This window comes from Mixophyes fleayi, chromosome 6 (assembly GCF_038048845.1).
Source record: "Mixophyes fleayi isolate aMixFle1 chromosome 6, aMixFle1.hap1, whole genome shotgun sequence".
NCBI lineage: Eukaryota > Metazoa > Chordata > Amphibia > Anura > Limnodynastidae > Mixophyes > Mixophyes fleayi.
The window spans coordinates 117,996,564-118,020,690 of record NC_134407.1 but is presented as its reverse complement, the minus strand read 5'-3'; the positions used below and the strand labels follow the sequence as shown (position 1 = coordinate 118,020,690).

At 42.5% G+C, this 24,127-nt stretch overlaps 1 protein-coding gene across 1 annotated transcript in view; it reads right to left on the bottom strand.

Moving 5' to 3' along the window:
- The window catches only part of CALY (calcyon neuron specific vesicular protein), a 43,792-nt gene that overhangs the window by 10,217 nt on the left and 9,448 nt on the right, over window positions 1-24,127 (bottom strand). Inside the window, exon 2 of the mRNA XM_075217183.1 lies at window positions 14,077-14,213. Coding sequence (XP_075073284.1) covers window positions 14,077-14,199 — 123 coding nt within the window. The 5' untranslated portion in view covers window positions 14,200-14,213. The remainder of the gene's footprint in view (window positions 1-14,076; window positions 14,214-24,127) is intronic.

Here is a 24,127-nt window from a genome sequence, read left to right as displayed (position 1 = left end):
CACGAAGATCCAACTTAGTAAATATCCGAGCTCCCTTGATGCGATCAAATAGCTCAGTGATCAGCGGAATGGGATACCGATTCTTGATAGTAATGGCGTTGAGTCCACGAAAATCTATACAAGGGCGTAATGATCCATCCTTCTTTTTGACGAAGAAGAACCCAGCTCCAGCGGGAGAGGTGGAAGGTCGAATGAACCCACGCTGGAGATTCTCCCGTATGTACTCAGATGTGGCTTGAGTTTCAGGTAACGAGAGAGGATAGACCCGACCCCTGGGAGGAGTCTTGCCAGGTAGAAGGTCGATCGGACAATCCCAAGAACGATGAGGAGGAAGACGTTCAGACTGAGCTTTATCAAACACATCGGCAAATGAAGCATACTGAGGAGGGAGTCCCGGGGAGGAAGATGAGATGGAAGATTGCTGTACTTTAAGAGGAATAACTTGAGAGAGACAACGATGGTGACATTCAGGCCCCCAAGACGTAACTTGAGGGGTGCGCCAGTCAATCTGGGGAGAGTGACATTGAAGCCATGGAAGGCCTAAGACAATCGGACTTGTCGTAACAGGAAGAATTAAAAACGAAATTTCTTCATGGTGTAGTACACCAATCTGAAGGGTTACTGGAGACGTACTCTGGGTGATGAGACCATTGATGAGACGTGATCCATCTATAGCCGTCACAGTAATGGGTGTTTTTAAAGTGATCACTGGTAGGGACCATTGATTCACTAGTGATTTAGAAATGAAATTTCCTGCTGCTCCGGAATCAATCAATGCCTGTGACTCAAAGGATTTAGTAGCAAAGGAAATCGTAACATCGAAAGCGCAGACTTTAGATTTCATAGACAATGGAGAGGACTCCAGGGACCCTAACTTCACCTCTCCAGAACTAGTTAGGGCCTGGCATTTCCCGATCTCTTAGGGCAAGAACTGAGCATATGTGTGGAATCAGCACAATAGATACAGAGTCTATTCTTTACTCTTCGTTTCCTCTCTTCTAAAGATAATTTGGAACGTCCTATCTCCATGGGAATCACAGAAGGTGAAACTGGACGAAATTGAGGGTTTAAACGAAGAGGTGCTTTAGCAGAAGTTGTTTTCTCAGATTCTCTTTCACGAAATCTCATGTCTACACGATGGCAAAGAGAGATCAAATCTTCTAGTGACGAAGGAAGCTCTTGGGTAGTCAGTGCATCTTTAATTTTATCGGAGAGCCCCTGCCAGAAGGCGGCAACTAATGCTTCAGTGTTCCACTGAAGTTCAGAGGCTAAGATCCTAAATTGAATGACATACTGTCCTACTGTATGGGAGCCTTGTCGCAAACGAAGAATGCTGGAAGCAGCGGAGGTCACACGACCTGGTTCATCGAACACACTTCGGAACGTGGAAATGAATTTGGCACTATCTTGTAGAATTGGATCGTTTCTTTCCCACAGAGGGGAGGCCCAAGCCAGGGCTTGTCCAGAAAACAATGAGATAAGATAGGCCACTCTGGAACGATGGGTAGAAAAATTTTGAGGTTGGAGTTCAAAATGGACTGAACATTGGTTAAGGAAACCTCTACAAGTTTTGGGGTCCCCGTCATATTTTGACGGAGTAGGCAGGTGAAGCGTAGGAGCTGTAGACACCTGGGATGGCACTGGGGAAACGGAGGAAAGCACAGGAGCTTCAATACTAGCTGTAACAGTCTGTCCAGATGTTCCTTGGGAGGTTAACGATTGGTAACATTGAAGTAACAGCTGTTGGCGAGCATCCTGTTGCTCCACACGACTGACCAGATGCTGCAGCATCTCTTTAGCAGTAGGTTCCGTATCTGGGTCTGTCATGGCCTGATCTTACTGTCACGGGCACTAGGAGTCTTTACCCAGGGATCACCAGGTGATAGGCTTACCAGAGCAGTATAGGTGGTAATATGGTACTCTGGTAGCAGGGTGATCACGGAACAGGAAATAGCAGATGATGAGATGCTCAGGAAAGTCTATGACTAGCAGCACTGGCAATATGGAGGTAGTAATACACGAGGAACTGTATGGACAAAGGACACGTGAAGGTAGTCAGTGGTCTGCGGTAGCAAGTTGTACCACTGCTATAGTGAGGAGGAATGTCCAACAGAAACGAGGAGGTGATGAGAGTCAGCGGTCTGCGGATAGCAAGTTGTACCGCTGTCTGAGTGAAGGAGTGGAATCCAAGTGGAGGTATCCGGGTAGTCAGTGGTCTGCGATAGCAAGTTGTACCACTGCTATGTGAGAGGATACTGGAACAGGTGATACAGGAAACAGGGATCAGTGGTCTGCCTTCAGCAAGTTGTACCACTGAATATATATGTGAGGAGGTGCACGGGGAGAGACTGCAACACAAGATATACACGGGCACCTTGACTTTGAACCACAGTGATATGCACAATATAAATGTATAGATGACTGAACAATACTGCCAATATAGAAAGTCTCTTGAAGTAGTCCAGCATAAGATAACACAGTCAATGATGGCAATAGACTCAGCGGATAGCACACTCCAGAGGAGAACCAACACAGTCCAGCAAGGTATGCAATACACAGCACAGTCAATGAGAAGTATGCATACCGTGGTTCAGGAGGCAGTCAGACAGGAGTGCAGAGATACCTGAACGGCAGGAGGCCGGCAGGATGCGAAGTCCCTGGATGGGTGAAGCGGTGGTCTAGTAGGTGCAGCGCACGGGTAGGTAGACCAGCAGGGAACACAGGAAAGCGTGGAGAGCGGATCAGCAGTAGATGGATGAGTAGTGCTGAGGAGTAGCAGCAGCGGGTCTCTGCGGGAACACGGAGGTAGCCAATAGCAACCAGCAGGTGCAGTAACGATGGGACACGGGAGAGCAGAGTTGAACAGGCACTGTTGATCACGGAGAATAGCGGGTAGCAATAGTGGAGGCAGACTCAAGGAAACACGGGAGCGTTGACAAGGACTGAAGACTGAAGCGCACAGAGGCAGCGGATAGGAATCAGCCAAACAGTCACGATGAAACACAGACGGGTGCAGGTTGAAGACTGTAGTGCACGGAGGCAGCGGATAGGAATCAGCTAGCAGTCACGATGATGAAACACAGACGAGTTGCAGGTTGAAGACTGTAGTGCACGGAGGCAGCGGATAGGAATCAGCTAAACAGTCACGATGAAACACAGACGGGTTGCAGGTTGAAGACTGTAGTGCACGGAGGCAGCGGATAGGAATCAGCTGGCAGTCACAATCATGAACAGGTGAGTGGATGTGGTTGAAGCCTGTAGTGCACGGAGGCAGCGGATAGGCATCAGCTAACAGTCCCAATGATACATGGTAGAGTTGAAGTGATTAGAAGACTGTAGTGCACGGAGGCAGCGGATAGGAATCAGCTCACAGTCACAATGATACAGTAGATGGTAGAAGTGGTATGGGAACCACAGTAGCAGAAGTGGTTTGGAAACCACAGAGGTAGAAGTGGTTTGGAAACCACAGGAATCAGCAGGGCTGAATAAACAAGGAAACACAGGAACACCTTCAGAGACTCATGGGGAATGAGACTCCAAGATCAGGCAATGTGGTGATGACCACAGGTGCTTAATATAGGGAGGTTGCCTGATCTGCCAATTAAGTTAAAGGAACATACACTGGAGGTATAGAAAGGGCTGCGCATGCGCAGTCCCTCAGGATGGAGGACGACCACGGTTCCTAAATGTCCGGGAAGAAGCACTCACAGTCCGGTGAGTGACAGGCGGCTCACGGTGTGGTCCCTACTGACAACCCGGATTCTGATGGTCCTATCACGATCAAGGCTATACAGAACCTGTTCTCCACGTTTAAATCTGAAATATTATCAGAAATGAGATCGTCGATCAGGGAGATAAAGAGGGAAGTTGCTGAGTTGGGTGGTCGTACTGGCCACATTGAAGACAAAATGGAGGAACTGGCGGCCTCACACAATAATCTCATAACGGAACATGAAACCTTGAAAGCAGAATTTCGGGACAAATTTGCGGATATGGAGGATAGATCCAGACGGAATAACATTAAGATTCGGGGTATTCCAGATTCCATTACCTCAGCTGAACTACTCCCCTATGTATTGGATCTTTTCCGTAAACTATTGCCTGATGCGACTGAACAGGATTTGATGGTTGACCACATACATAGGCTTCCCAGACCAAGATCCGTTTCGGATGACCTACCTAAAGATACACTTATGAGAATCCACTTCTTTCAAACTAAAGAACGTATCTTGAGAGCGGCCAGATCGGAAGATAAAGCTGAATTCCTTCAGAATCTTCAGATATTTCAAGACTTCTCTATGGCTACGATTTCTAAACGGAGATCCTTTCAAGCAATCACTAAAGCTCTAAGAGACCAAGACATCATATATAGATGGGGATTCCCTGTCAAATTAATCATTAGGAGGAATAATTCCACTCACATTATCTCTTCGGTTGAAGAAGGTAGAGTTATTAAAAACCTGGAATGTCCCTGTTCAGGAGCCTGCTTCAGTTCCTAGTTCCCGTGTGAGACAGGACTGGTCGAAATGAGTATTCTAATGGGCCTTAATGGTCCTGATCTTTCTACATTTGAGTAAAATATTCGGGAGGCCCTATATCAACATGATCTCCGAGACACAGATTGTATGGCTACTCAAGTATGACCTACAGTTTCCGGGGGACGACTCGCCAGGGGCCATCAGGAGTCATCTAAGCACTCATGCTTAAAAAGTATCTTGTTGTTTTCATTAAGGTATGTGTTATGTGTCTTTTTATCTGGTTACGTTACTTACTGCAGGTGCTGGATGTCGCTGGAGGACACCGTGTTCTGCCCCTGGATGCAAAAGAGTCGGATACTTATTCATATATAGGTTACGTTTAACGGTTAAGGTACTATTTTTGTACTGTGTTAATGTTTTGCCGGTATGTTGTTTTGATCGATATATATCTTTACGCCCTGGCTTTATTCCATCTGATACGGTTGAATTTCAGTTCCTTTAAAATTGCAGGGGTTTGTCGGGTTGACAGGGATGAGGAGTGCCATAATTGGCCTGACCCGCCCCAAGTTACTTATTTTGCTGGTTTTTTCCTTTCCCTACCAGCAAATACTCTAACCCGATGTTTTGGGTTATTTCAGGTTTTTTTCCCTTTTTTTTCCCTATGTTTCCTGTTCCCTTTATTATTTCCCCCTTAATTAGGAACACTCCATTACATACTAAAGTCGCCACTTCTAATACTCTTGTTTTGGGTACCGATGTCTCACATGAGGCCCATTCTCCCTACTCCAATATACAATGCTACAGGGTACCCCGCTTTAAGAATGACCACAGGGCAATAGATTACTTACAGAATAACTTAATAGACACAAGTCATTTTCTAAATGGTTAAATTTCTTACGCAAAATGTTAGGGGTTTGAATTCTCCAAATAAAAGGAGACTAGCCCTAACTTCATTTCACAAGCTGTATGCCTACATAGTATCTCTGCAGGAAACACATTTTAGGGCTGCAGCTCCCCCCACTCTTCGAGATAACCATTATCCGACTTGTTTCACGGCAAATGGCCCATTAAAACGTAATGGAGTAGCCTTGCTATTTAGCAGTAGAGTTACTTATGTGAATAAGACTACCGTAGCAGATAAAGCGGGTAGATACTTGATTCTAGTTGGTCTATTAGAAAACAAACCAGTGACCCTGGTTTCACTTTACGCTCCAAACTCACGTCAGATTCCTTTTTTAAGAAGAGTGTTCCGGGAAATAGAGAAACACAAAGAGGGTAAATTGATAGTTATGGGGGACTTTAATATTGTAGCAGACCCTAGGCTAGATAGGTCATCCCCATTTCCATCTTCTCCTTATAATTCTACTCTTCCCACTGTACCAGGACCTTCATTAGCCTTTTCTAAGTTGTTAGCAGAGTTCGACCTATACGATGTCTGGAGAACTTCGGAACCGAGTGGCAGGGACTACACATATTTTTCCTCAGTCCACAATTCATACTCCCGTATAGACCTTATCTTAACTGATAAGTGGATATTACAGGCCACTAAACAAATTAAAATTCTACCATTATCTTGGTCTGACCATGCTCCAGTGTTGTGGACGTGGCATAGAGAACGACCGTACGACCCTCCTAGGCCCTGGCGCATGCCAACATATTTATTGACACTGCTGGAAGCTAAATTAGATCTCAAGAATGCTCTCCAGCAATACTGTCAAAATAATGCCCTGGAGGACACTAATATTTTTAATTACTGGTGTGCTCTGAAAGCAGTATTGAGGGGAGTCGCGATACAGACAGGTGCCCGGTTAAAAAGAGCTAATGCATATCGCCAAACTGAGCTAGAATTAAAATTACAAACCTTAGAATCCCAAAATAAACAGCACCCTTCTACTGAACTAAAGAATGAACTGACACTGATCCGAGGTCAACTTCAGAAACTGTTGCTGGCTAAAACACAACAAGCTTTGACTAATCTTAGGCAAAAATTCTATGTTGCAGGGAACAGAGCGGGGAAGCTTTTGGCGAGAAAGTGTAGGGGTCAAAGAGCCAAACATAGAATTAAACATCTAGTGGACGAAAGTAGACAAAAAATATCTAACCCTAAAAGTATAGCCAATATGTTTGCTCAGTACTATGCTAAACTATATAATTTGAAAGAGGATAGCTTATTGCATCAACCGTCTCCGGCAGACATAGATGGTTTTTTAAGTAGCTTGCATATCCCAAAAGTAGACCCGGAGACTGCAAAATCCCTATCTGCCCCCTGGTCCCAAGCTGAAATACAATCAGTTATTAAAAACCTTCCAAGAGACAAAGCCCCTGGCCCTGACGGTTATATCAATGGCTTTTATGTTATGTTCCAGGAAGATCTCCTCCCAATATTAGAGCAACTATTTAACGCAGGGACAACACATGGGTCATTTCCCTCTGAAATGTTAGAATCTCGAATCGTCGCTATACCCAAGCCGGGGAAGGATCCAGCATCATGTCTCAACTATAGGCCAATAGCCCTTCTGAATTCTGACATTAAAATATATGCTAAACTGATAGCAAACAGGCTTAATGGACTTCTCCCGAATTTGATCCATCCAGACCAGGTGGGATTTGTCCAGGGGCGGCAGGCCTCGGATAACACAAGAAGAGTGCTTAATATTATAGAATGGTTCTCAGAGACCCAGTCGGAGCTGTTAGTCCTCTCCCTTGATGCCGAGAAGGCATTTGATAGACTACATTGGGGCTACATGGAGGGGGTCCTTCTCCGGTTTGGATTCCATGGTGACTTCTTGAGGGCTATTACGGCTTTATATTCCCACCCATCGGCTAGAGTGTTTAGCAACGGATTCCTGTCAGATTCAGATTCCTGTCACAATCACAAATGGAACTCGACAGCGCTGTCCCTTATCCCCGTTGATATTTGTCTTGGCAATAGAACCTCTTGCCATAGCCATTAGATCCTCGCATTTGTTTCCTGGTGCCGCTGTTAAAAATACCTTGCATAAAACGTCTATTTGCCGATGACGTTTTGCTTTTTGTAACTGACCCGGGGACTTCGTTGCCGACCCTTCATAATATTTTAGATACATATAGCCGAGCTTCATACTATAAGCTTAACGCTACTTAATCCGAAGCTCTCCCAATAAATATTCCCCACGAGAAGGTGCAACTCCTTAAAACATCTTTTCATTACTCATGGAAGATGTCAGCACTGAAATATTTGGGAATTCAGATCACTTCTTCACTGGAAAATACGATTAATCTTAATTTTACATCTTTAACCCTCCAACTTTCAACTTTAAGTAAATCCTGGGTCTGCAGCGAGGTCTCTTGGTTGGGAAGGATCGCATCCTTTAAGATGATGCTGCTTCCAAAAATGATGTATTTATTCCGTACTATTCATGTTTGTATCCCCAAATCTTTATTAGATAAATTGCATTCGGTTATGATACTATACGTTTGGAAACACAAACCCCCACGAATAGCCAGTTCTCAGATGTATTTGCCTAAACAACAGGGAGGTTTGGCATTACCAGACTTGAACAGATATTATGCGGCCTGCTTACTTTCTCAGCTTCGTGACTGGTCCCTTCCGATGCACCAAAAACCATGGGTAGACCTGGAGAAAGCTCTTAACCCGCATTTCCCATTGGCATATTTGATCTGGATTCCAAAAAATTGGCGCCCTGAAAAAGCCCAACTACCAAAGGGACTCCCTGGTGGTGTGGGACAAAGTGTTAAAGGCTAACTCTATGACTATGGTCCCGACAAAAAATATCTCTTTAACTGCAGTGGCTAAATTAATTCCCAATTTAAATCTCAGCATATGGGTATCAAACGGAATAACCTCATTCTCTGAATTACTAGACGATCAGAGTTTACTATGTTTTACACAAATAAAGGAAAGATTTCATCTCCCTTCCCAGGAATTTTATAAATACCTGCAGCTCAGACACTGGTTTAACTCCCTCCCCAGACTAGGTCTACCCATTACAACACCACCGCCCTTGTTGTTCACTAAATTAACAAAAGGAGATAATAGAGCCAGCATTACCTTCTGGTACCGCTATACCCTCCCCTCTACATCAGAAAATAAAACCAAAATACAATTGCAGTGGGAATCTGACCTTCAACTAGAGTTGGAAAGTGAAGAATGGGAAGCCATTTTCACAAACTCGTTCCGAATGTCCAAATGTATAAATCACACAGAAATGATGATAAAATTAATTAATAGATTGTGTCTTACTCCAACTAGACTTCATAAAATGTGGCCTTCCCAGTCGAAACTTTGCTGGCGGCAATGCAATATTCCGGGGGATTTGATACATATATTCTGGAACTGTCCCCATATACAGTCATTCTGGGTACAAATCTTCCAGTTAGCCAATAAGGTTACTAGACAAAATCTCTCTCCTACCCCGGAGGTGGCGTTACTGCAACATTACCCCCCCAGTTTCCATCATATGCTAAATATGTCTTTAGTCATATTCTGATTGCCGCAAGAGCCTACTTAGCTCAAGGTTGGAAGTCACCACAGATACCCTTGATATCGAAAGTAGTGGCCAAGGTGCAATTCAGCTTTGAAATGGATACAGAGGGGATGCCCTACTCCACTGCCACCTCGTCCCCGATAATGTAGTGGTTCAGCTGGCATGTGTATGTTACGGACGGAGAGAGAGCGCGTCCAAATCGAATAGACTCTGATTTACTACCTGCATCTCCTACACTTAGCGAAGTTCCCCAATGTTACTATTAGTAGTCCCCTGGTGACCATTCGACTAGTGTAACTTTTACGAATTGGAAGTGAACCTATTGGGTTCCCCCCTCATGTGTTCAATGTGGTTTAACAGCAGAATTGTTTAAGGTGTTCCTCCCCACTATGTACCCCTTCAATCCTTCCCCTTTTTATTTTTGTGTCCTTTCCTTACCCCCCCATCCCTTTCTACTTTCTGTACCCCATAATTTCTGAAAAAATTAATAAAAATACTATTGAAGTTAAAACCTGTGTGATAGGTAGAGAGAGACTGCGGGCTGGAATCGTGTGCAACCTCATTCAGCAAACACCCAAAGTCACGGCAGCTGGAAGCGTGTTCGTTACATGCATATTGACAAAAAAAGTGCATGTCTACTTCATATGTAGATCTCCAATTTGCACCTCCTTGAGCTTGGAGATGCAGAATGGTGGAGGGAAGGAATAGTCAGATTTAGTCTGAGTAAGGGCATGTTTGCTTACTTGTGACTGAGGCAGACCCGCATGGAGATGCAGTTGCGTCTGTAAGTAACCATATCACTTGTAGGTTCCTGAGAGCTGGTTTAAATACACACTGATGATGATGATGATAGTTGTCAGCATTAGCTAGTTGCTTATGATTTGCTGACTGCGGATTGACCTCTGAAGCTGATAGTGCTTTCTTCATTTATCATTCTCATTTTATATGATTTCTGTAGATATATTTTAGAATGATTTTTTTGCTACTTTCATTCATAAATAAGAAGGAATATTATACCTCCTATATTATAGAGAGATTTATATTTAAATCAAACTTAATAGCGAATGCATTTTTCGCTATCAAAACAAATGTTAAAAATACTTATGACCGGGTTTAATGCAAGTGTATCTGCCTGGCGTAAAACTGCAACATATGCTACTTGAAATGCATCCAACTCATCATTCTCATCATCATTTATTTATATAGCGCTGTCGTGAACATAGAGAGCTTGCAGTTATTTATAAGGGATAAATCATAACTACAGTGTAAATAGGTTATCTCATATTAATCCATGGATAAATTGAGCTGTTAAAGTGTAAAGTTTGAAGACATTGAGTCTGATGCAAATGTAATTAATGGCTTTGCACATCCCAGTGTGAGAAGATAACCATGTCACCTGTCCTGGCTTCAAAGAGCTCTTAGACTCCTGAATAGCCTGTGAGGCCGGTCACAGCTGGATATTCTTGCAGCCCAAGGCAGCATTCATCATCATCACCATTTATTTATATAGCGCCACTGATTCCGCAACGCTGTACAGAGAACTCGCTCACATCTGTCCCTGCCCCATTGGAGCTCACAGTCTAAATTCCCTAACATACACACACACACACAGACTAGGGTCAATTTTAATAGCAGCCAATTAACCTACCAGTATGTTTTTGGAGTGTGGGAGGAAACCGGAGCACCTGGAGGAAACCCACGCAAACACGGGGAGAACATACAAACTCCACACAGATAAGGCCATGGTCGGGAATTGAACTCAAGACCCCAGCGCTGTGAGGCAGAAGTGCTAACCACTTAGCCACCGTGCTGCTTGTTGTGCATGCTTATACAGGTATATAGAAATATGAAGGAAAATGCCTTTAAATATCTGTGAAGAATTACCCACAGGTCAAGACTTTGGGAATCTTTGTGAGCAAAGTATAGTGACACCCAGGGGACATCCCTACCCCAATTAGCATTAAACGCTGCCCCTGTGAAGACCATCCAATTTCGTTTTGCTTAAAAACCTGTGTGTTGAAAGGACAAACGGTCAGACTTTTTGGGGAAATTAAGCCACATTGATAAGCTGTCCATCTTCCTAGCCAATTCACCATGGCACAGATTATGCAACTCACGTAAGTGCTATTCTGAATGTAACCCCTGTTTATTTTAAACTGTTTGCTTGTTATGTCAAATCTATTGATTGTTATTCATTATTTTTTTATCTGTATGCCCTGTATTTTTCCATATTAAATTTATAATTTAATGAGTTGCATCCTTGATACTCTAACAAATCCATTAGCCTATTAGAAGAGAGCTGACCAAGTTAACCCTTGGAAAGCCAGTTTGTGATTTGTTGATATATTTGATTAACAAGCTGTGTGTGCTTGCATTTACATTTGTGTAACAGTCTGGAGGTGTGAAGAGGTAGCCCTTTGTGTGCTGGTGTGGGTCCTGCTAGTCTGTGAATAACTAGAAGCCTGCGTGCCAGGGTGGCACAGTGTATTGAGGTCCTATTGCCCATTTTCAATAGGTGATGGCAACTCTGAAGTGTCTGGGGGTGTGAGAGCGCTATGTTGGGGGCGATTCCGTAGGTCTATAACCTGTGTAATAGGTAGAGAGAGACTGCGAGCTGAAATCGTGTGTGACCTCATACAGCGAACACCCCAAAGTAACGGTAGCTGGGAGCGTGTTTGTGACAAGCGCCAACAAATTCCATAGCGCTTTACAATTGGGGACAAACACAATAAACGAATAAACAAACTGGGTAAAACAGACAAAGAGGTGAGAAGTCCCTGCTCGCAAGCTTACAATCTATGGACAGCATTTAGGCTTAAATTTTGTTTATCTTTTTCTACGTTTTATTTTCTCTAAGGGATCGTCATTGGTTTGAACTGTGACATCCACCTATTTAAGACAACCTGATGTTGATGACCTGTTGTTCAGATTAACGTATTTGATATTTTTTCAGGGTGCACAGTTACATTTTTCCCTGGGGCAGATTCAATTGAGAAAAAAATCCACACAAGGGACCTTATTCATCAAGGAAAGTAATAATTGTTTTTACTTAAGTTCTCTCCTGGACATAACCATGTTGCAATGCAAGGGTTGCAATTTAGTTATTTTATTTTGCACGTAAGTTAAATACTGGCTTTTTTTTCTTATGTGCAAAATAAAATAACTAATTTGCAGCCCTTGCATTGCAACATGGTTTTGTCCAGGAGAAAACTTAGGTAAGAAAGCTTGCTCAATTTGTTGCTTAACTTTCTTAATGAGTCAGGCCCAAGGTGTCTCCGGAATGGCCATGAGAGACCTCGCGCTGATTTTTTTTTTACAGAAAGTTCATTCATTTTTGATCGCAACTCGCAACTATGGTAGTGAGTATTAATTTTTACCGCACTACCAGTAAAAAGTAAGGAACATTGCGGCCAATTGAATCTGCCCCTGTATGGTGCCACTTTGTTTTTGGAATTAAATATTGCAATAAAGGGGCGTATTCAATTGTTCCTCCGGCCGCCGGGAAAAACGAGCGCGTTAAAACTATTACCGTTTATACGGTAATTACTCACTGATTTTCATCTCGCAGCTCCCTGAGCTGCGAGATGAAATTCAGCAAGTAAACTACCGTATTAACGGTTTTTGCGCGTCTCCTTAGTCCTGAAACCTGTGACTCCTCCGATGCCTTGTGTCTCCTGAGTCCCGACACCCGTGACTCCTCAGGTGCCTCGTGTCTCCTTACACCCGTGACTCCTCCGGTGCCTCGTGTCTTTTAAGTCCTGACACCCGTGACTCCTCCGGTGCCTCGTGTCTCCTGAGTCCTGACACCCATGACTCCTCCGATGTTTCTTGCCTCTAGAGTTATCCAGGTATCCTGATAACCGTGGTTTCACCTGTCTCTCCGGCCTCTCAGTACCTAATCTTGAACTATAATATTGCCATTATCTACATCTGTTGTTACTGAGTTCTCTTGCTATAATTGCCTTACGCTACTGGATTGAATCCTGTAACCTGTTGACCGATGTTTAATAAAAACCACTTTGTTCACTGCTCTTTCTCAGTGGTCTTATATTGGGAATCCTGACAAGAACACTTATTGAATACTTGAAAATAACTCCTGTGTGCAATTAACAATGGTCAGAGCACATTATTTTCATCATTATATTTTGCTTGTCTGTTTTGTCCCCAGTTTTTAAGTGGGTGAGAGTAAAGGAACCTGGAGTCTTCCAGCCCATTGGAATTCTTGCTGCAGACATTTAAGGAGGTTATTGTGCTGATGTTCTGGGAGGCAGCGTGATTGTGTAATTAAGAGCAGGTCTGGATGTGACAACTGCAGTGTCGTAAAGGGAGAAGGGATCAGTAGTGGAAGGAAAAGGATCTCTCAACAGCAACAGCACAGAGTAATGATATGAGAATCCTGCCAAAATGATGTGTGAAGATCGTGATATTAAATAAACTCCTGCATGAAACAACCTTCAAACATCCAACTAATTACTACTTATTGAACTGTAAAACAGAAACATTCCTTTTGGCTGGACTTCAAGGGACTTCAAACGGGACTGTTATCGTCAGCGGGGACCCTGGTGGATCTGATGAACCGTGCATCCAAAGTAAGTACCATTTTAATTTTTGTCTTGATCCCCCAAAAGTTTATTTAGCATCTCACATTTGTCCTATGACCTGCACATACAATTTGTTTGTCTTGCTGTTTGATATATAATTACCTTATTAACTGAGCAGTCAATTAAAAGGGAATGGTGTAACTCTGACGGTGGTCATTCAGCATATATCTTTTTAGAACTAAATACCCTCCAAGCTGACTTATATGTACAGAGACTGGGCAGAAACAAGTTATTCTGGAACATATTATGGAAGATTTGTATCTAGCAGTTTGCTCCCAATATCGTGATGGCCTTGTCTTCATTAAGTGCTATGTAATTCTTCTTGGAACACTGAAAATGAGACAAGTGGGCAGGACTTTTATTTTAACTATAAATGGATATGAACTGAAACAGTAAAAAACACACCTAAAATAGAGCTTGGAGAAGACAATAACCAGCTGGTAGGGGAAATGAATAATTTGGCTAGAAATATAAGAGAGGACAATATACAACTGTCATTGTATATCTAACCTTGTCAGGAAAAGGTTGCTCCAATTGGTTGACATCCAGAGGTGCTATTAAGGGTACCTCGTCTTCATCCAGTCCTTGCTCATTATCTCCTTTCTCTGTCAGGCTAGTCCCCAACTGTACCATGGTCCCAGACACAGCTAAAGACAGGAAAAGAACAGTAATGATAAAATCCCTTAGACATACACTAACATTTTGTATGAAAAAAATATAAATTTTGTATGAAAATTCTTTAAAGAGTTTAGTTTAAAATTTAAAATGCAGTATTAAGAAAAGGCTTCTTTCACAAAGAAACAAATCTTTATCCATGGTCATTATTTCTGTATATGACAAAATTACCAAAATTCAGCAATACTGTAAGTTCCGTCTAAATATATGCCATACTAAAATATGTCAAGTCATATGAATTATGCACTCTACCAGACTGTGAATATATTACTTATGTATGTGAATAATCTTTTTCCATGAATCCATGGTCCAACAGAATCATTAGCAGGATTCTAACCCATTATTTTTTTATGTTCTGTTATCCGATGTGAATATTAAGGGATGAATGAATAAATCAGTTTTGCTAAAGAAATCTACTTAGTTTCTATAATCCCCTTGCAGAGCTTGCCACTCAGTAAAGTTGCCACTTTTTGTCTTCTCTCCACCGTAATACTCACCCCGACACTGTCTTTGTAATCCTCTCACAATACAATAGTTTGTGGGCGTTGTTGCCTGGGAAGGGATATGTGTGACATCATCAGGGGTATAGCCAGGCCCAGAAAGAACCGGAAATATGAATTAAGAGTAAAAACCTAGCAGACACAGCCCCTTCTGTTTGCTCTCAGCTGGTACAGAGCAATAATATAAAAACATTCCTCTGTACTAGGTTCAATAAAGCAAAACATTTCTTTTTTTCTATTTAGGCTTAATAAACATTAAATAGCATGTTTTAAACAGTCAACAATGTAGAATGTATAAGCCAATTATAAGATAAACAGAATGAATCACTATTGATGTAAAAATATATAAATTAGTAATGACTTACAGCAACTTTAAGTATTGTTTGTGTTTATATGTTGTGCTGCTATAATAAATGGCTTGGACATCAGAGTACATTTGGAAACCAGAAGCAGAAATTATGTAACGAATAAAGGACAAGCAAAATTGTTCAAAGAAACAATTCTCCAGCTTGAGGTAAAGGTGGAGTCTTCTGATTTGAGATAGTACATGCACTCTAAGATGTCCAGGGAAAATATCACAATTTCATCCAAGCATACTACCACAAAGCAAATAAGTCACAAAATATATTGTTGCCAAAACTTTGGAATACAGCAGGAGCCCATCTCTGTCTCACAAATTAATATTTTGCAGAGGCAATAAACTCCAATGGCTGGTGAGCACTGACAGCCAATATTAATTATTTGTGTACAGTTGAATGGTATACTTAGAATGTATAATAAAGACTAGAATATACAAATAGTGCATTGGAATTTTTAAAAGGATAGCCATGTTCATATAGTAGTGAGCACAATTGCTTATAAGTTGTAAGGCAAACATATCTGCTTCTGTAGAATGAAGGTAAATGCATGTTTCCATAAACAAAGATATAGCCTGGTCTGGTACACAGTAAGGTCACAGTGTGTGCAAGTAGAAACGGCAGGCAGTGATCAAGAACGCTGGTGAAATGAGGATCCAGGTCAAAGATGCAGGTAGTAGACAAACAATGTAGAATCTAAGGTTAGATATATGGATAATACAAGTGTACATTGGTTAGAGACGACTCAATAATCTGGCAATGGCACGTCTGCACTTGCCGGATCTCGCAGGTATGCGCCGAGCCCCATATGACAACATTGCTCATCAGGAAAGCACCTCTGTGCTCCATTATTTCAGTAGTGCAGTGTGAGTCTCAACTCTGACCTCACTTGCTCCTTCCCTGCCTCAGTCCACATGCCAGTCCAGCAAATTTCCATGAGTTAATTTGTGAGTGTACGAATGATCAGATTTCTGTTATTTAATCCTTGTTATTTTATAAGAAACTATTGTATATCTTTGTATGTCACTTTTGTTAATTGTTCTGTATCTTACGCATTGTGGATTCATTTTCCATAATAAAGTAAACTCATGTCTCTGTGTTCTTACACATTCACATGTCAGACTTAGCTTGGTGTTAGCTTGGTTTATGAAAACTTTGGGTCAAGACAGATCATTTAGTTTATGATAACTAATTAAAGTAAGTTGTGAGAGATTAGTTTAGATAAAGCAGGAAGAAGTGAAGGCTTCCTAAGAGTGTCAGCTCATAAACCAAAATCTTTGTGATATCATGATTAATAAAGCAAAATGTAGAGTGTGAGATAGACCGGTAGAGTTTTAATTATTTTTAAATGGATATGGTGATTGTTTATGATAAATCCTTTGTCTCACACATTTCACCCAGGATCGGGTGACTGCTGGAATGTGACAGGTGGCAACAGAAGCGTCATTGTTCCACTGTAGCTCAGAAACTAGGGTATGAAAGTTGTCAAGTTGGCTTGACTGGAAAATAAATGATAATAACCGCCACTTTTGCTTTTTCAGAGGAGAAATTCATGGTTATTAGATCAAAATGCATGGTGCATTGGTTTAAAAAGCCTCTGTGAGTTCTGGGAATCCAAGCATATTTGGAAGGATATGGAGCTGAGAAGGTGCAGTCATTTGCACTTGCTTGCCCAAAGTATGCTGAAGGCTGTGAGAAAGACCCTGCAAGCACTGAATCAACTGATCCTTGTTCGCCTCTTGCTTCTTGGTCCCATCCACAAAATTCTGCAGCAGATCCTTTGGAGATGGTGGACTTGCGGAATACATGGCCAGAGTTTGCTGTCATGAAGTAGGATCTGGGCTCAGCAGATTCCCAGTTGCCAACAGAGGTTAGAGCTGGCAGAACAGAGGCGCTAAGTCTAAAAATCCCCCGGTATTCACAAGGGACCCCGCAATGGGGTTTGGGTTTCACTGCAAGAACATCTGCAGGTTGCTGCCCTTTGATCTGTCCCTCAGTGTGGGACTCAGTGTTGATTGAGCAACTTCCACTTTGGTACTGTCCCTCAATGTAATAAACTGGTAGCCAAGAGGACTGTGGTACCGAATCCGTAAGCAGGAAATGGTTCATGGAAGCTGATATCTGGAACACTGGAACGTAAGCGAAGTACAGAATCAAAAGACTAGAGATGAGTACAAAAAGCAAGATCTGAAACACTGAGAAATCACTGGGAAGCAGGAAAGAAGTAACAAGTGCTGGATCTAGGAGACTAAATACATAGGCACTGGGTAAAAGTGAGAAAAGTGAGTCCAGTTTAAGGCGTACCTGATTACTACTAGTGAGAGTGAGGGCTGTGCATAAATACAGGGGAGAGAATGCCAGACACCAGGTCCAGTTAGTGATAGCCGGGGAGGCTAGGTCCAGAGTGTGATAGTAAACGGCCCTGAGTTTAGTTTGGAAAATATGGTGGTTTTATGGTTAGAGTTCTGAGATTGAGGGTTTAAGATAAGTGTTCTCAATTGCAAATTTATTCAAGCCCCAGTAATCATACAGGGGTGCCGACTTACGTTTTTCTTTTTAACGAAAAAGACACTGACACCTGTCAAGGAAAAAGTTTTTAGATTAAAACCTTGAGCCAAACTGTGTGGAATCCTTCCAGGCTGAAGTTCAAAAGTTCAATCAAACAATCCCTTACTTTATGTGGAAGTAACTCCTGTTTTTTTTTATTGAAGACATCAGAATAGGCAGCATACTGATGAGGTAAAAAAAAACAATCTAATTTCATTGAAATGGGGTAGAGGTGTACAATGATTAACTTTTTGGAAAATTGATGGTACCATCATTATCATCATCATCATCATCACCATTTATTTATATAGCGCCACTGATTCCGCAGCGCTGTACAGAGAACTCATTCAGATCAGTCCCTGCCCCATTGGAGCTTAAAGTCTAAATTCCCTAACATACACCACAGACAGAGAGACTAGGGTCAATTCTGATAGCAGCCAATTAACCTACTAGTATGTTTTTGGAAAGTGGGAGGAAACCGAAGCACCCGGAGGAAACCCACGCAAATATGGGGAGAACATACAAACTCCACACAGATAAGGTCATGTTCCAACCTGGATCCCTAGGATATAACCTGACAGAATGTCACTTGAGACATGTATTGAAGACACAGCCCTAAAACAATAGCATTAATTGCCTTGGGGATCCTAAAAATTTAAATAGATTCTTTGTGTAGAGTTCCAATTTATAAAGTGAGAGTGATGGTTGTCCAGAATATAGAGCGACCAGAAATTTGACCGCCATTAATGGCCATGATGCAAACTGGTTGATGCAGATTGTTAGTTGGAATGCCACATTTAGAAATCAAAGACGGGGCAATAAAATTTCTGCCCCTCCCCTCCCCCCAGAATTCATGAACATACAGGCCTGAACAGGATCACCACAATCCAATAGAAGAACTGGAGTGATGGATTTCGAGTTGATGTTGGTAGAAGGAGAGTAATTAGATGAACCCAGCATGCCTCTCCGATATCAGCTAGGTTAGGAAGAGATACAATCAAATGATCTGGTGTGGCACAATACATGCACAGCAATTCTTAAGCCTTGTCTCCCATTCCTCAGGAAATAGTTGAGAACTTCTGAGCTGCATGGGCTCTTCAGGAGGCAATAATGTAGGGTGCCATCGATGATTTTGCCAATACCAGCCTAGGCTGACAGCACTAGGGCTAGTTTAGCTTTTTTGACGGGGAAAGGTCACATTCTTTTTTTAATAAAAAACTATTTATTTTATTTTAGGTTCAGGGCTCCCTTCATTGGTGGGGGGAGCAGGGAAGCAGAAAAAAAAAAAAAGATATACTCACCTGATCGCTGCGCCGGCGTCCCTCCTCCTCCCTCCTCTTTGCACTGTTAACACTGAATGACAGGCGTGATGTCATCAAGGCACGCCTGTCATTCAGTGAGGAGCAGCGCGCAGAGGACCAAGAAGACAGAAGAGAAGAAAGAAGCTAAAAGAAAGGTAAGTAAAAAAAAGAAAAGGGAATAACGCAGAAAGGCACAGTATGGAGGAAAAAGGGGGAGAAGAGAGGCACAGTAAGGAAAAAGGGGGAGAAGAGAGGCACACTATGGAGGAAAAAGGGGGAGAAGAAAAGCACACCATGTAGGAAAAAGGGGGAGAAGAGAGGCACAGTAAGGAAAAAGGGGGAGAAGAGAGGCACAGTAAGGAAAAAGGGGGAGAAGAGGCACAGTAAGGAAAAAAGGGGGAGAAGAGGCACAGTAAGGAAAAAAGGGGGAGAAGAGAGGCACAGTAAGAAAAAAGGGTGAGAGGCACAGCATGAGAAAAAAGGGGAGAGAAAGGCACGGTATAAGAAAAAAGGGTGAGAGACACAACATGAGGAAAAAGGGGGGGGAGAGAGGCACAATAGTGGGGACAATTAATTAATTTAAGATGGGGTGGCTTGGGCGCTACTGAATGTGGGGGTGAGTTTGGGGAGAATGAGGTCCCTTTATTAAATGGGCCTATGAATTATTTAATGGCAGTGACGGTTGGGGGAAATAGGTATATTTCTGAAATGTAAATACTATTAATTTATTGCTGGGGCTGTTTGTAGGGAGGGAAATAGGTTTATTTATTAAATGTGAATGCTATTATTTTAATGTTGGGGCTGGAGGAAGGCCTAATTATTAATCATGGGTGGTACTGATTTAACGCCGGGGTGGCTGTCATTTTCTAAATGTACTCATTTTTTTTCCAAATAGGGCCCCTAACATTCCAGGATCTAGATAAGCCACTAAAGAAACCTGCAGTACAGGTGGTGAAAGTGAGAAGAACAGGTAGGAGAGAGCAGCAACGTCTGTGAAATGTTGTGATTCTAGTGGGACAATCCCAATTTTTGGTGACCGTTCAATGGTGTACACAACAATGCAGGTTTTTTTTGTCTGTAGGAGGGTGGCCTGGCCATGCCCAATGATGCATTATCAATGGTATTTTAATTTGCGGTATCATTGCTAGTTTTAATGTGCATTATAAATTTTATTTTTAAAGTGCGGTATCATTGCTAGTTTTAATGTGCATTATAAATTTTATTTTAAAAGTGCGGTATCATTGCTAGTTTTAGCGTGCGGTATCATAGCTAGTTTTAGTGTACGTTATCAATGGTATTTTTATTGTGTGATATCATTGCTAGTTTTAATGTGTGGTGTCAATACCCATTTTAATGTGGTGTTTTGGTGATTGTTTTAATGTACAGTATTTTAGTTTGTGGAAGCAATGATTTTTCTTATGCAGACAACCTAAGCGAGCCCTCTGGGAGAGCTGTAAGTGTCATACTGTGGGCTGTAGGTGATGTAATGCAGGATGTGTCCCTATGCCCTTAATTTTAGATTTTAGGGGCCCCCCTGTCTTAAGTGCCCCGGGCCCCCCGAAGCCTTAATACAGCTCTGGGTACGGGGGGTACTGTTGTACCGGGCCCGGGCTCACCAGGGGGCCCGGTAAAACAGCTCAGCAAAGACTTACCTGGGGCCCGCCGCTGGTCTCCGCTATTCTGTCTTCAGCCTGGCTGTCACCGTGACAGCCAGGCACCAGGATCCGATCGCAGGGGTGGAGGATTCATTCCCCCTGCGATCATGTGATCTGTCACAGGTAAGTATGTGTTGCTCATGGGGGGGGGGGGCGCTCATGAGGGGGGGCCCGCTCATGGGGGGGGGGGGGCCTGGGTGGAGGCGGCCCTGGCTTTATGCACCTGGCATCCCACATGATCTGTAGACATGCTTTTGGGCTGATAATGTTGTTGCAATTGCTTGCGTTGGAGGCAAAAACATCTTTGGGCCATTCTGCCCACTATGTTCTTTTTATCATAAAAATAAGACAGGGTAAAAATGTTAAACAGTACTACTGTTAAAATAAAAAAAATTTAGTAAAAAACATTAGCATAATGTTGTGAAAACTAATAATAATAGCAATATCAAAAAAATAAAGATAATTTAAAGCAATATCCCTACTGCAGGTAGTGCTGCCACATGTTATGAAGAAAAACATAAAAATCTGAGGGGGGAACAAAAAAAATTAACTAACAAAAAAGGCCTTTAAAAGTAATTTTTGAGGTGTCCGCTGTAGAGTGGCCATACACAATTGCACAAGCCTAGTGCAACACAGTTGCCATGTAATTTACAAGGCAAACACAATAGCGGACATTGACTTTGCTAGCAATAGACAAGCATTCCCAAATCTTTGTACACCGAATAAACAATGTTTACATAACTCCACAGAAGTAATCCCGTCTGTATACAAAAGCTGCCACAAACAAGCGTGCACTGATTAATCTAATATAGCTAAACTCAATGAATGCTGTGCTATCAGCTGTGAAGCTGCTTCAGCAATCATCCAATCAGAAGCAATAAGGTACATGGTGGAGTTCATCATAATTATCAGTATGTATTTGCAACAGTCCTGTGGAAAGTGTAAATGTTACACCTCCTAAAAGAAGCATATGCATGAACCTGCTGGTCTGCATCAACTGCTTTTGCGAGAACACACCCTTACTGTACTTGGCCTGCATTAGAATGCCCCTTCCCTCCCCGTTCTGCTTCTCCAGGCATAGCGAGTTATAAGTGTTAGACACGCTGGTCTACATAGGCACATTTGAATTAGCTTGTTTTCTGAGCATGAGCTGTGTGATTTCATGCATTTGCCTCTGATCAATGCAACCCCAGTTAGTCTCTTGAAACAGGTCTCCACTGCCAGGCCTTCAGATGCTAATACAATGTAACAGGTCTCACAGTCAAGATCTCTGATACTCCTCTCCTGGGTGAGACTTTATGGGGGGAATTCAATTCCCCCCGAAGTACCGTCGCGTTAAACGCATTACCGTTACTACGGTAATATTAACCCGGCTTTGGTATTTACGCGCACTATTATCGTAATAACGGTAATAGTAAGCAGGACTCGTTACTTTTTCAAGTAACGCGTCAAATTGAATTCCCCCCTTTCAATGAAAGTGTAACTAACTCCAGCTTGGTTTTTATCTAGGCATGCAATCGATCAAATTCTTAATTCCTTTTCCTACAGATCTTCTTAGTTGTCAGCTTTGTCACTCTTAGTATTTCACATAACATACCAAACAATGAAATTAAAAGTAACAATTACAATAGATGGCAATACTAGAGATAAGCATTTCGATTCGGAGAGATCCGACAGATCCAAGATTTGGAGTTCCGAGTGACACAGTCATGACTCGGTTTCACGCTCTAATTTCGGATCTCAAAACGAGGCAAAACCTAATTTCCGGGAAAATATTAATGCAAAACTTGCGAGAGTTTATATCTTCTGTAAATATATAGCCCTTCCTTGTTTTCTCAGGTGCCATTTTAGAACAGGCAGAGTCAGGGGAGGGCTGGCAGATTCCAGCCCGGGGGGGCAAGCACGCAGCAGCGGCCCACCTTTAGAGGGTGGTTTTGGGTACAATATATATTTATCTACATAAAAAGAGGCTGTTGCTTAATCCATATATATTTTTATGCCCAGGCCCAGAGCTAAATTAAGACTCTGGGGGGCCTGGGCACTTTAGACTGGGTATGATGTCACATGGTTATCATTTTAGACAAATACACAGGCAATACTGTGTGCACTACTGTTAGGTGCACACAGTTCTGCCTTCACGAGCAGTACACGGTGAAGCGGGACATTCCTCCCAACTGTCCTAAGCGAAACAGTCACCCAAGTTCGGGGCTGTCTCGCCAGATTCAGGACAGTTGGCAGACTGTCCTGCTCTCTCCTACCTGTTCTTGTCACTGTCACCACTTGTGGCTGCTGGTTACATTTGCTCATTTGCTGGTTGTCTGGATCCTAGAATGTTGGAGGCCCTATATGGAAAAAAAATGGGTACATGAAATTTAGAAAACTCCAACCAGTCCCGATGTTAAATCAATAGCACACACGTTTTATAATTAGGCCTCCCTCCAGCCACAACATTAAAATAATATTCACATTTTCTAAATATATCTCTTTCTCTCCAATCAACTCTGCCATTAGATAGCAAACACATTTAATATATTAACCTATTTTCCTCCCTCCAAACAGCCCCAACAATAATTTAAATAGCATTTACATTTAACAAATATTACCATTTCCCACAACAATCACAGGCATTAAATAATTCATAATCACATTTAATAAATAGACCTCATTTTCCACAACCAGCCCACAATTAATAAATAGCTCCCAAACCACCCCAGCATTAAATTAAAGGTCTAATTACCCCATTATAAATTCATAGGCCCCACTATTAAATGAAATTGCCCCACCATCACTCCACAAATAAAATAGCACCCAATAATTAGCCCCCACCTGCACTTCACAATTAAATTAATAGCCTACCTCCCACATTATATTAAGACCCCTCCCTCCCTTCCCCACTACATTCATTTACTGCCCCCCCCCACACACTACATTCATTTACTGCCCCCCCCCCACACACTTTGCATTCATTTACTGGCCCTTCACTCACACACACACAATATACTGGCCCCATACTCATATATTTATATATATATATATATATATATATATATATATACAATATACTGCCACACACATACAATATACTGGCCCCATACTCATATATATATATACATTATGCTGCCACACACACACATACAATATGCTGCTGCCACACATACACGATGCTGCTGACACTGACACACATACATACACGATGCTGCTGACACTGACACACATACATACAAGATGCTGCCGACACACACACACACCCCCGCCGCACTTACCTTGTTCTATGCGCGCCGCGTGCTCTGCTCTGCAGTCTTCTTTCACATGGGACGGCACCTATCACGTGGTGCGCATCCCATGTCACAACAGAAGCCGGCCTATTGGGAGGGAGGATGGCCTTTCAAAAGCAGCCAATGAGAAGGTGGCTTGTCCCGGAGAAGGGGCCAGCCACCGAGTAAGTGAAGTTAGGGCCGGCCCAAAATAGTGTTTTTGGGTCCGGCCCGGGGGATAAAGGCCTCCTGCTCCCCGCCATGCCAGCCCAT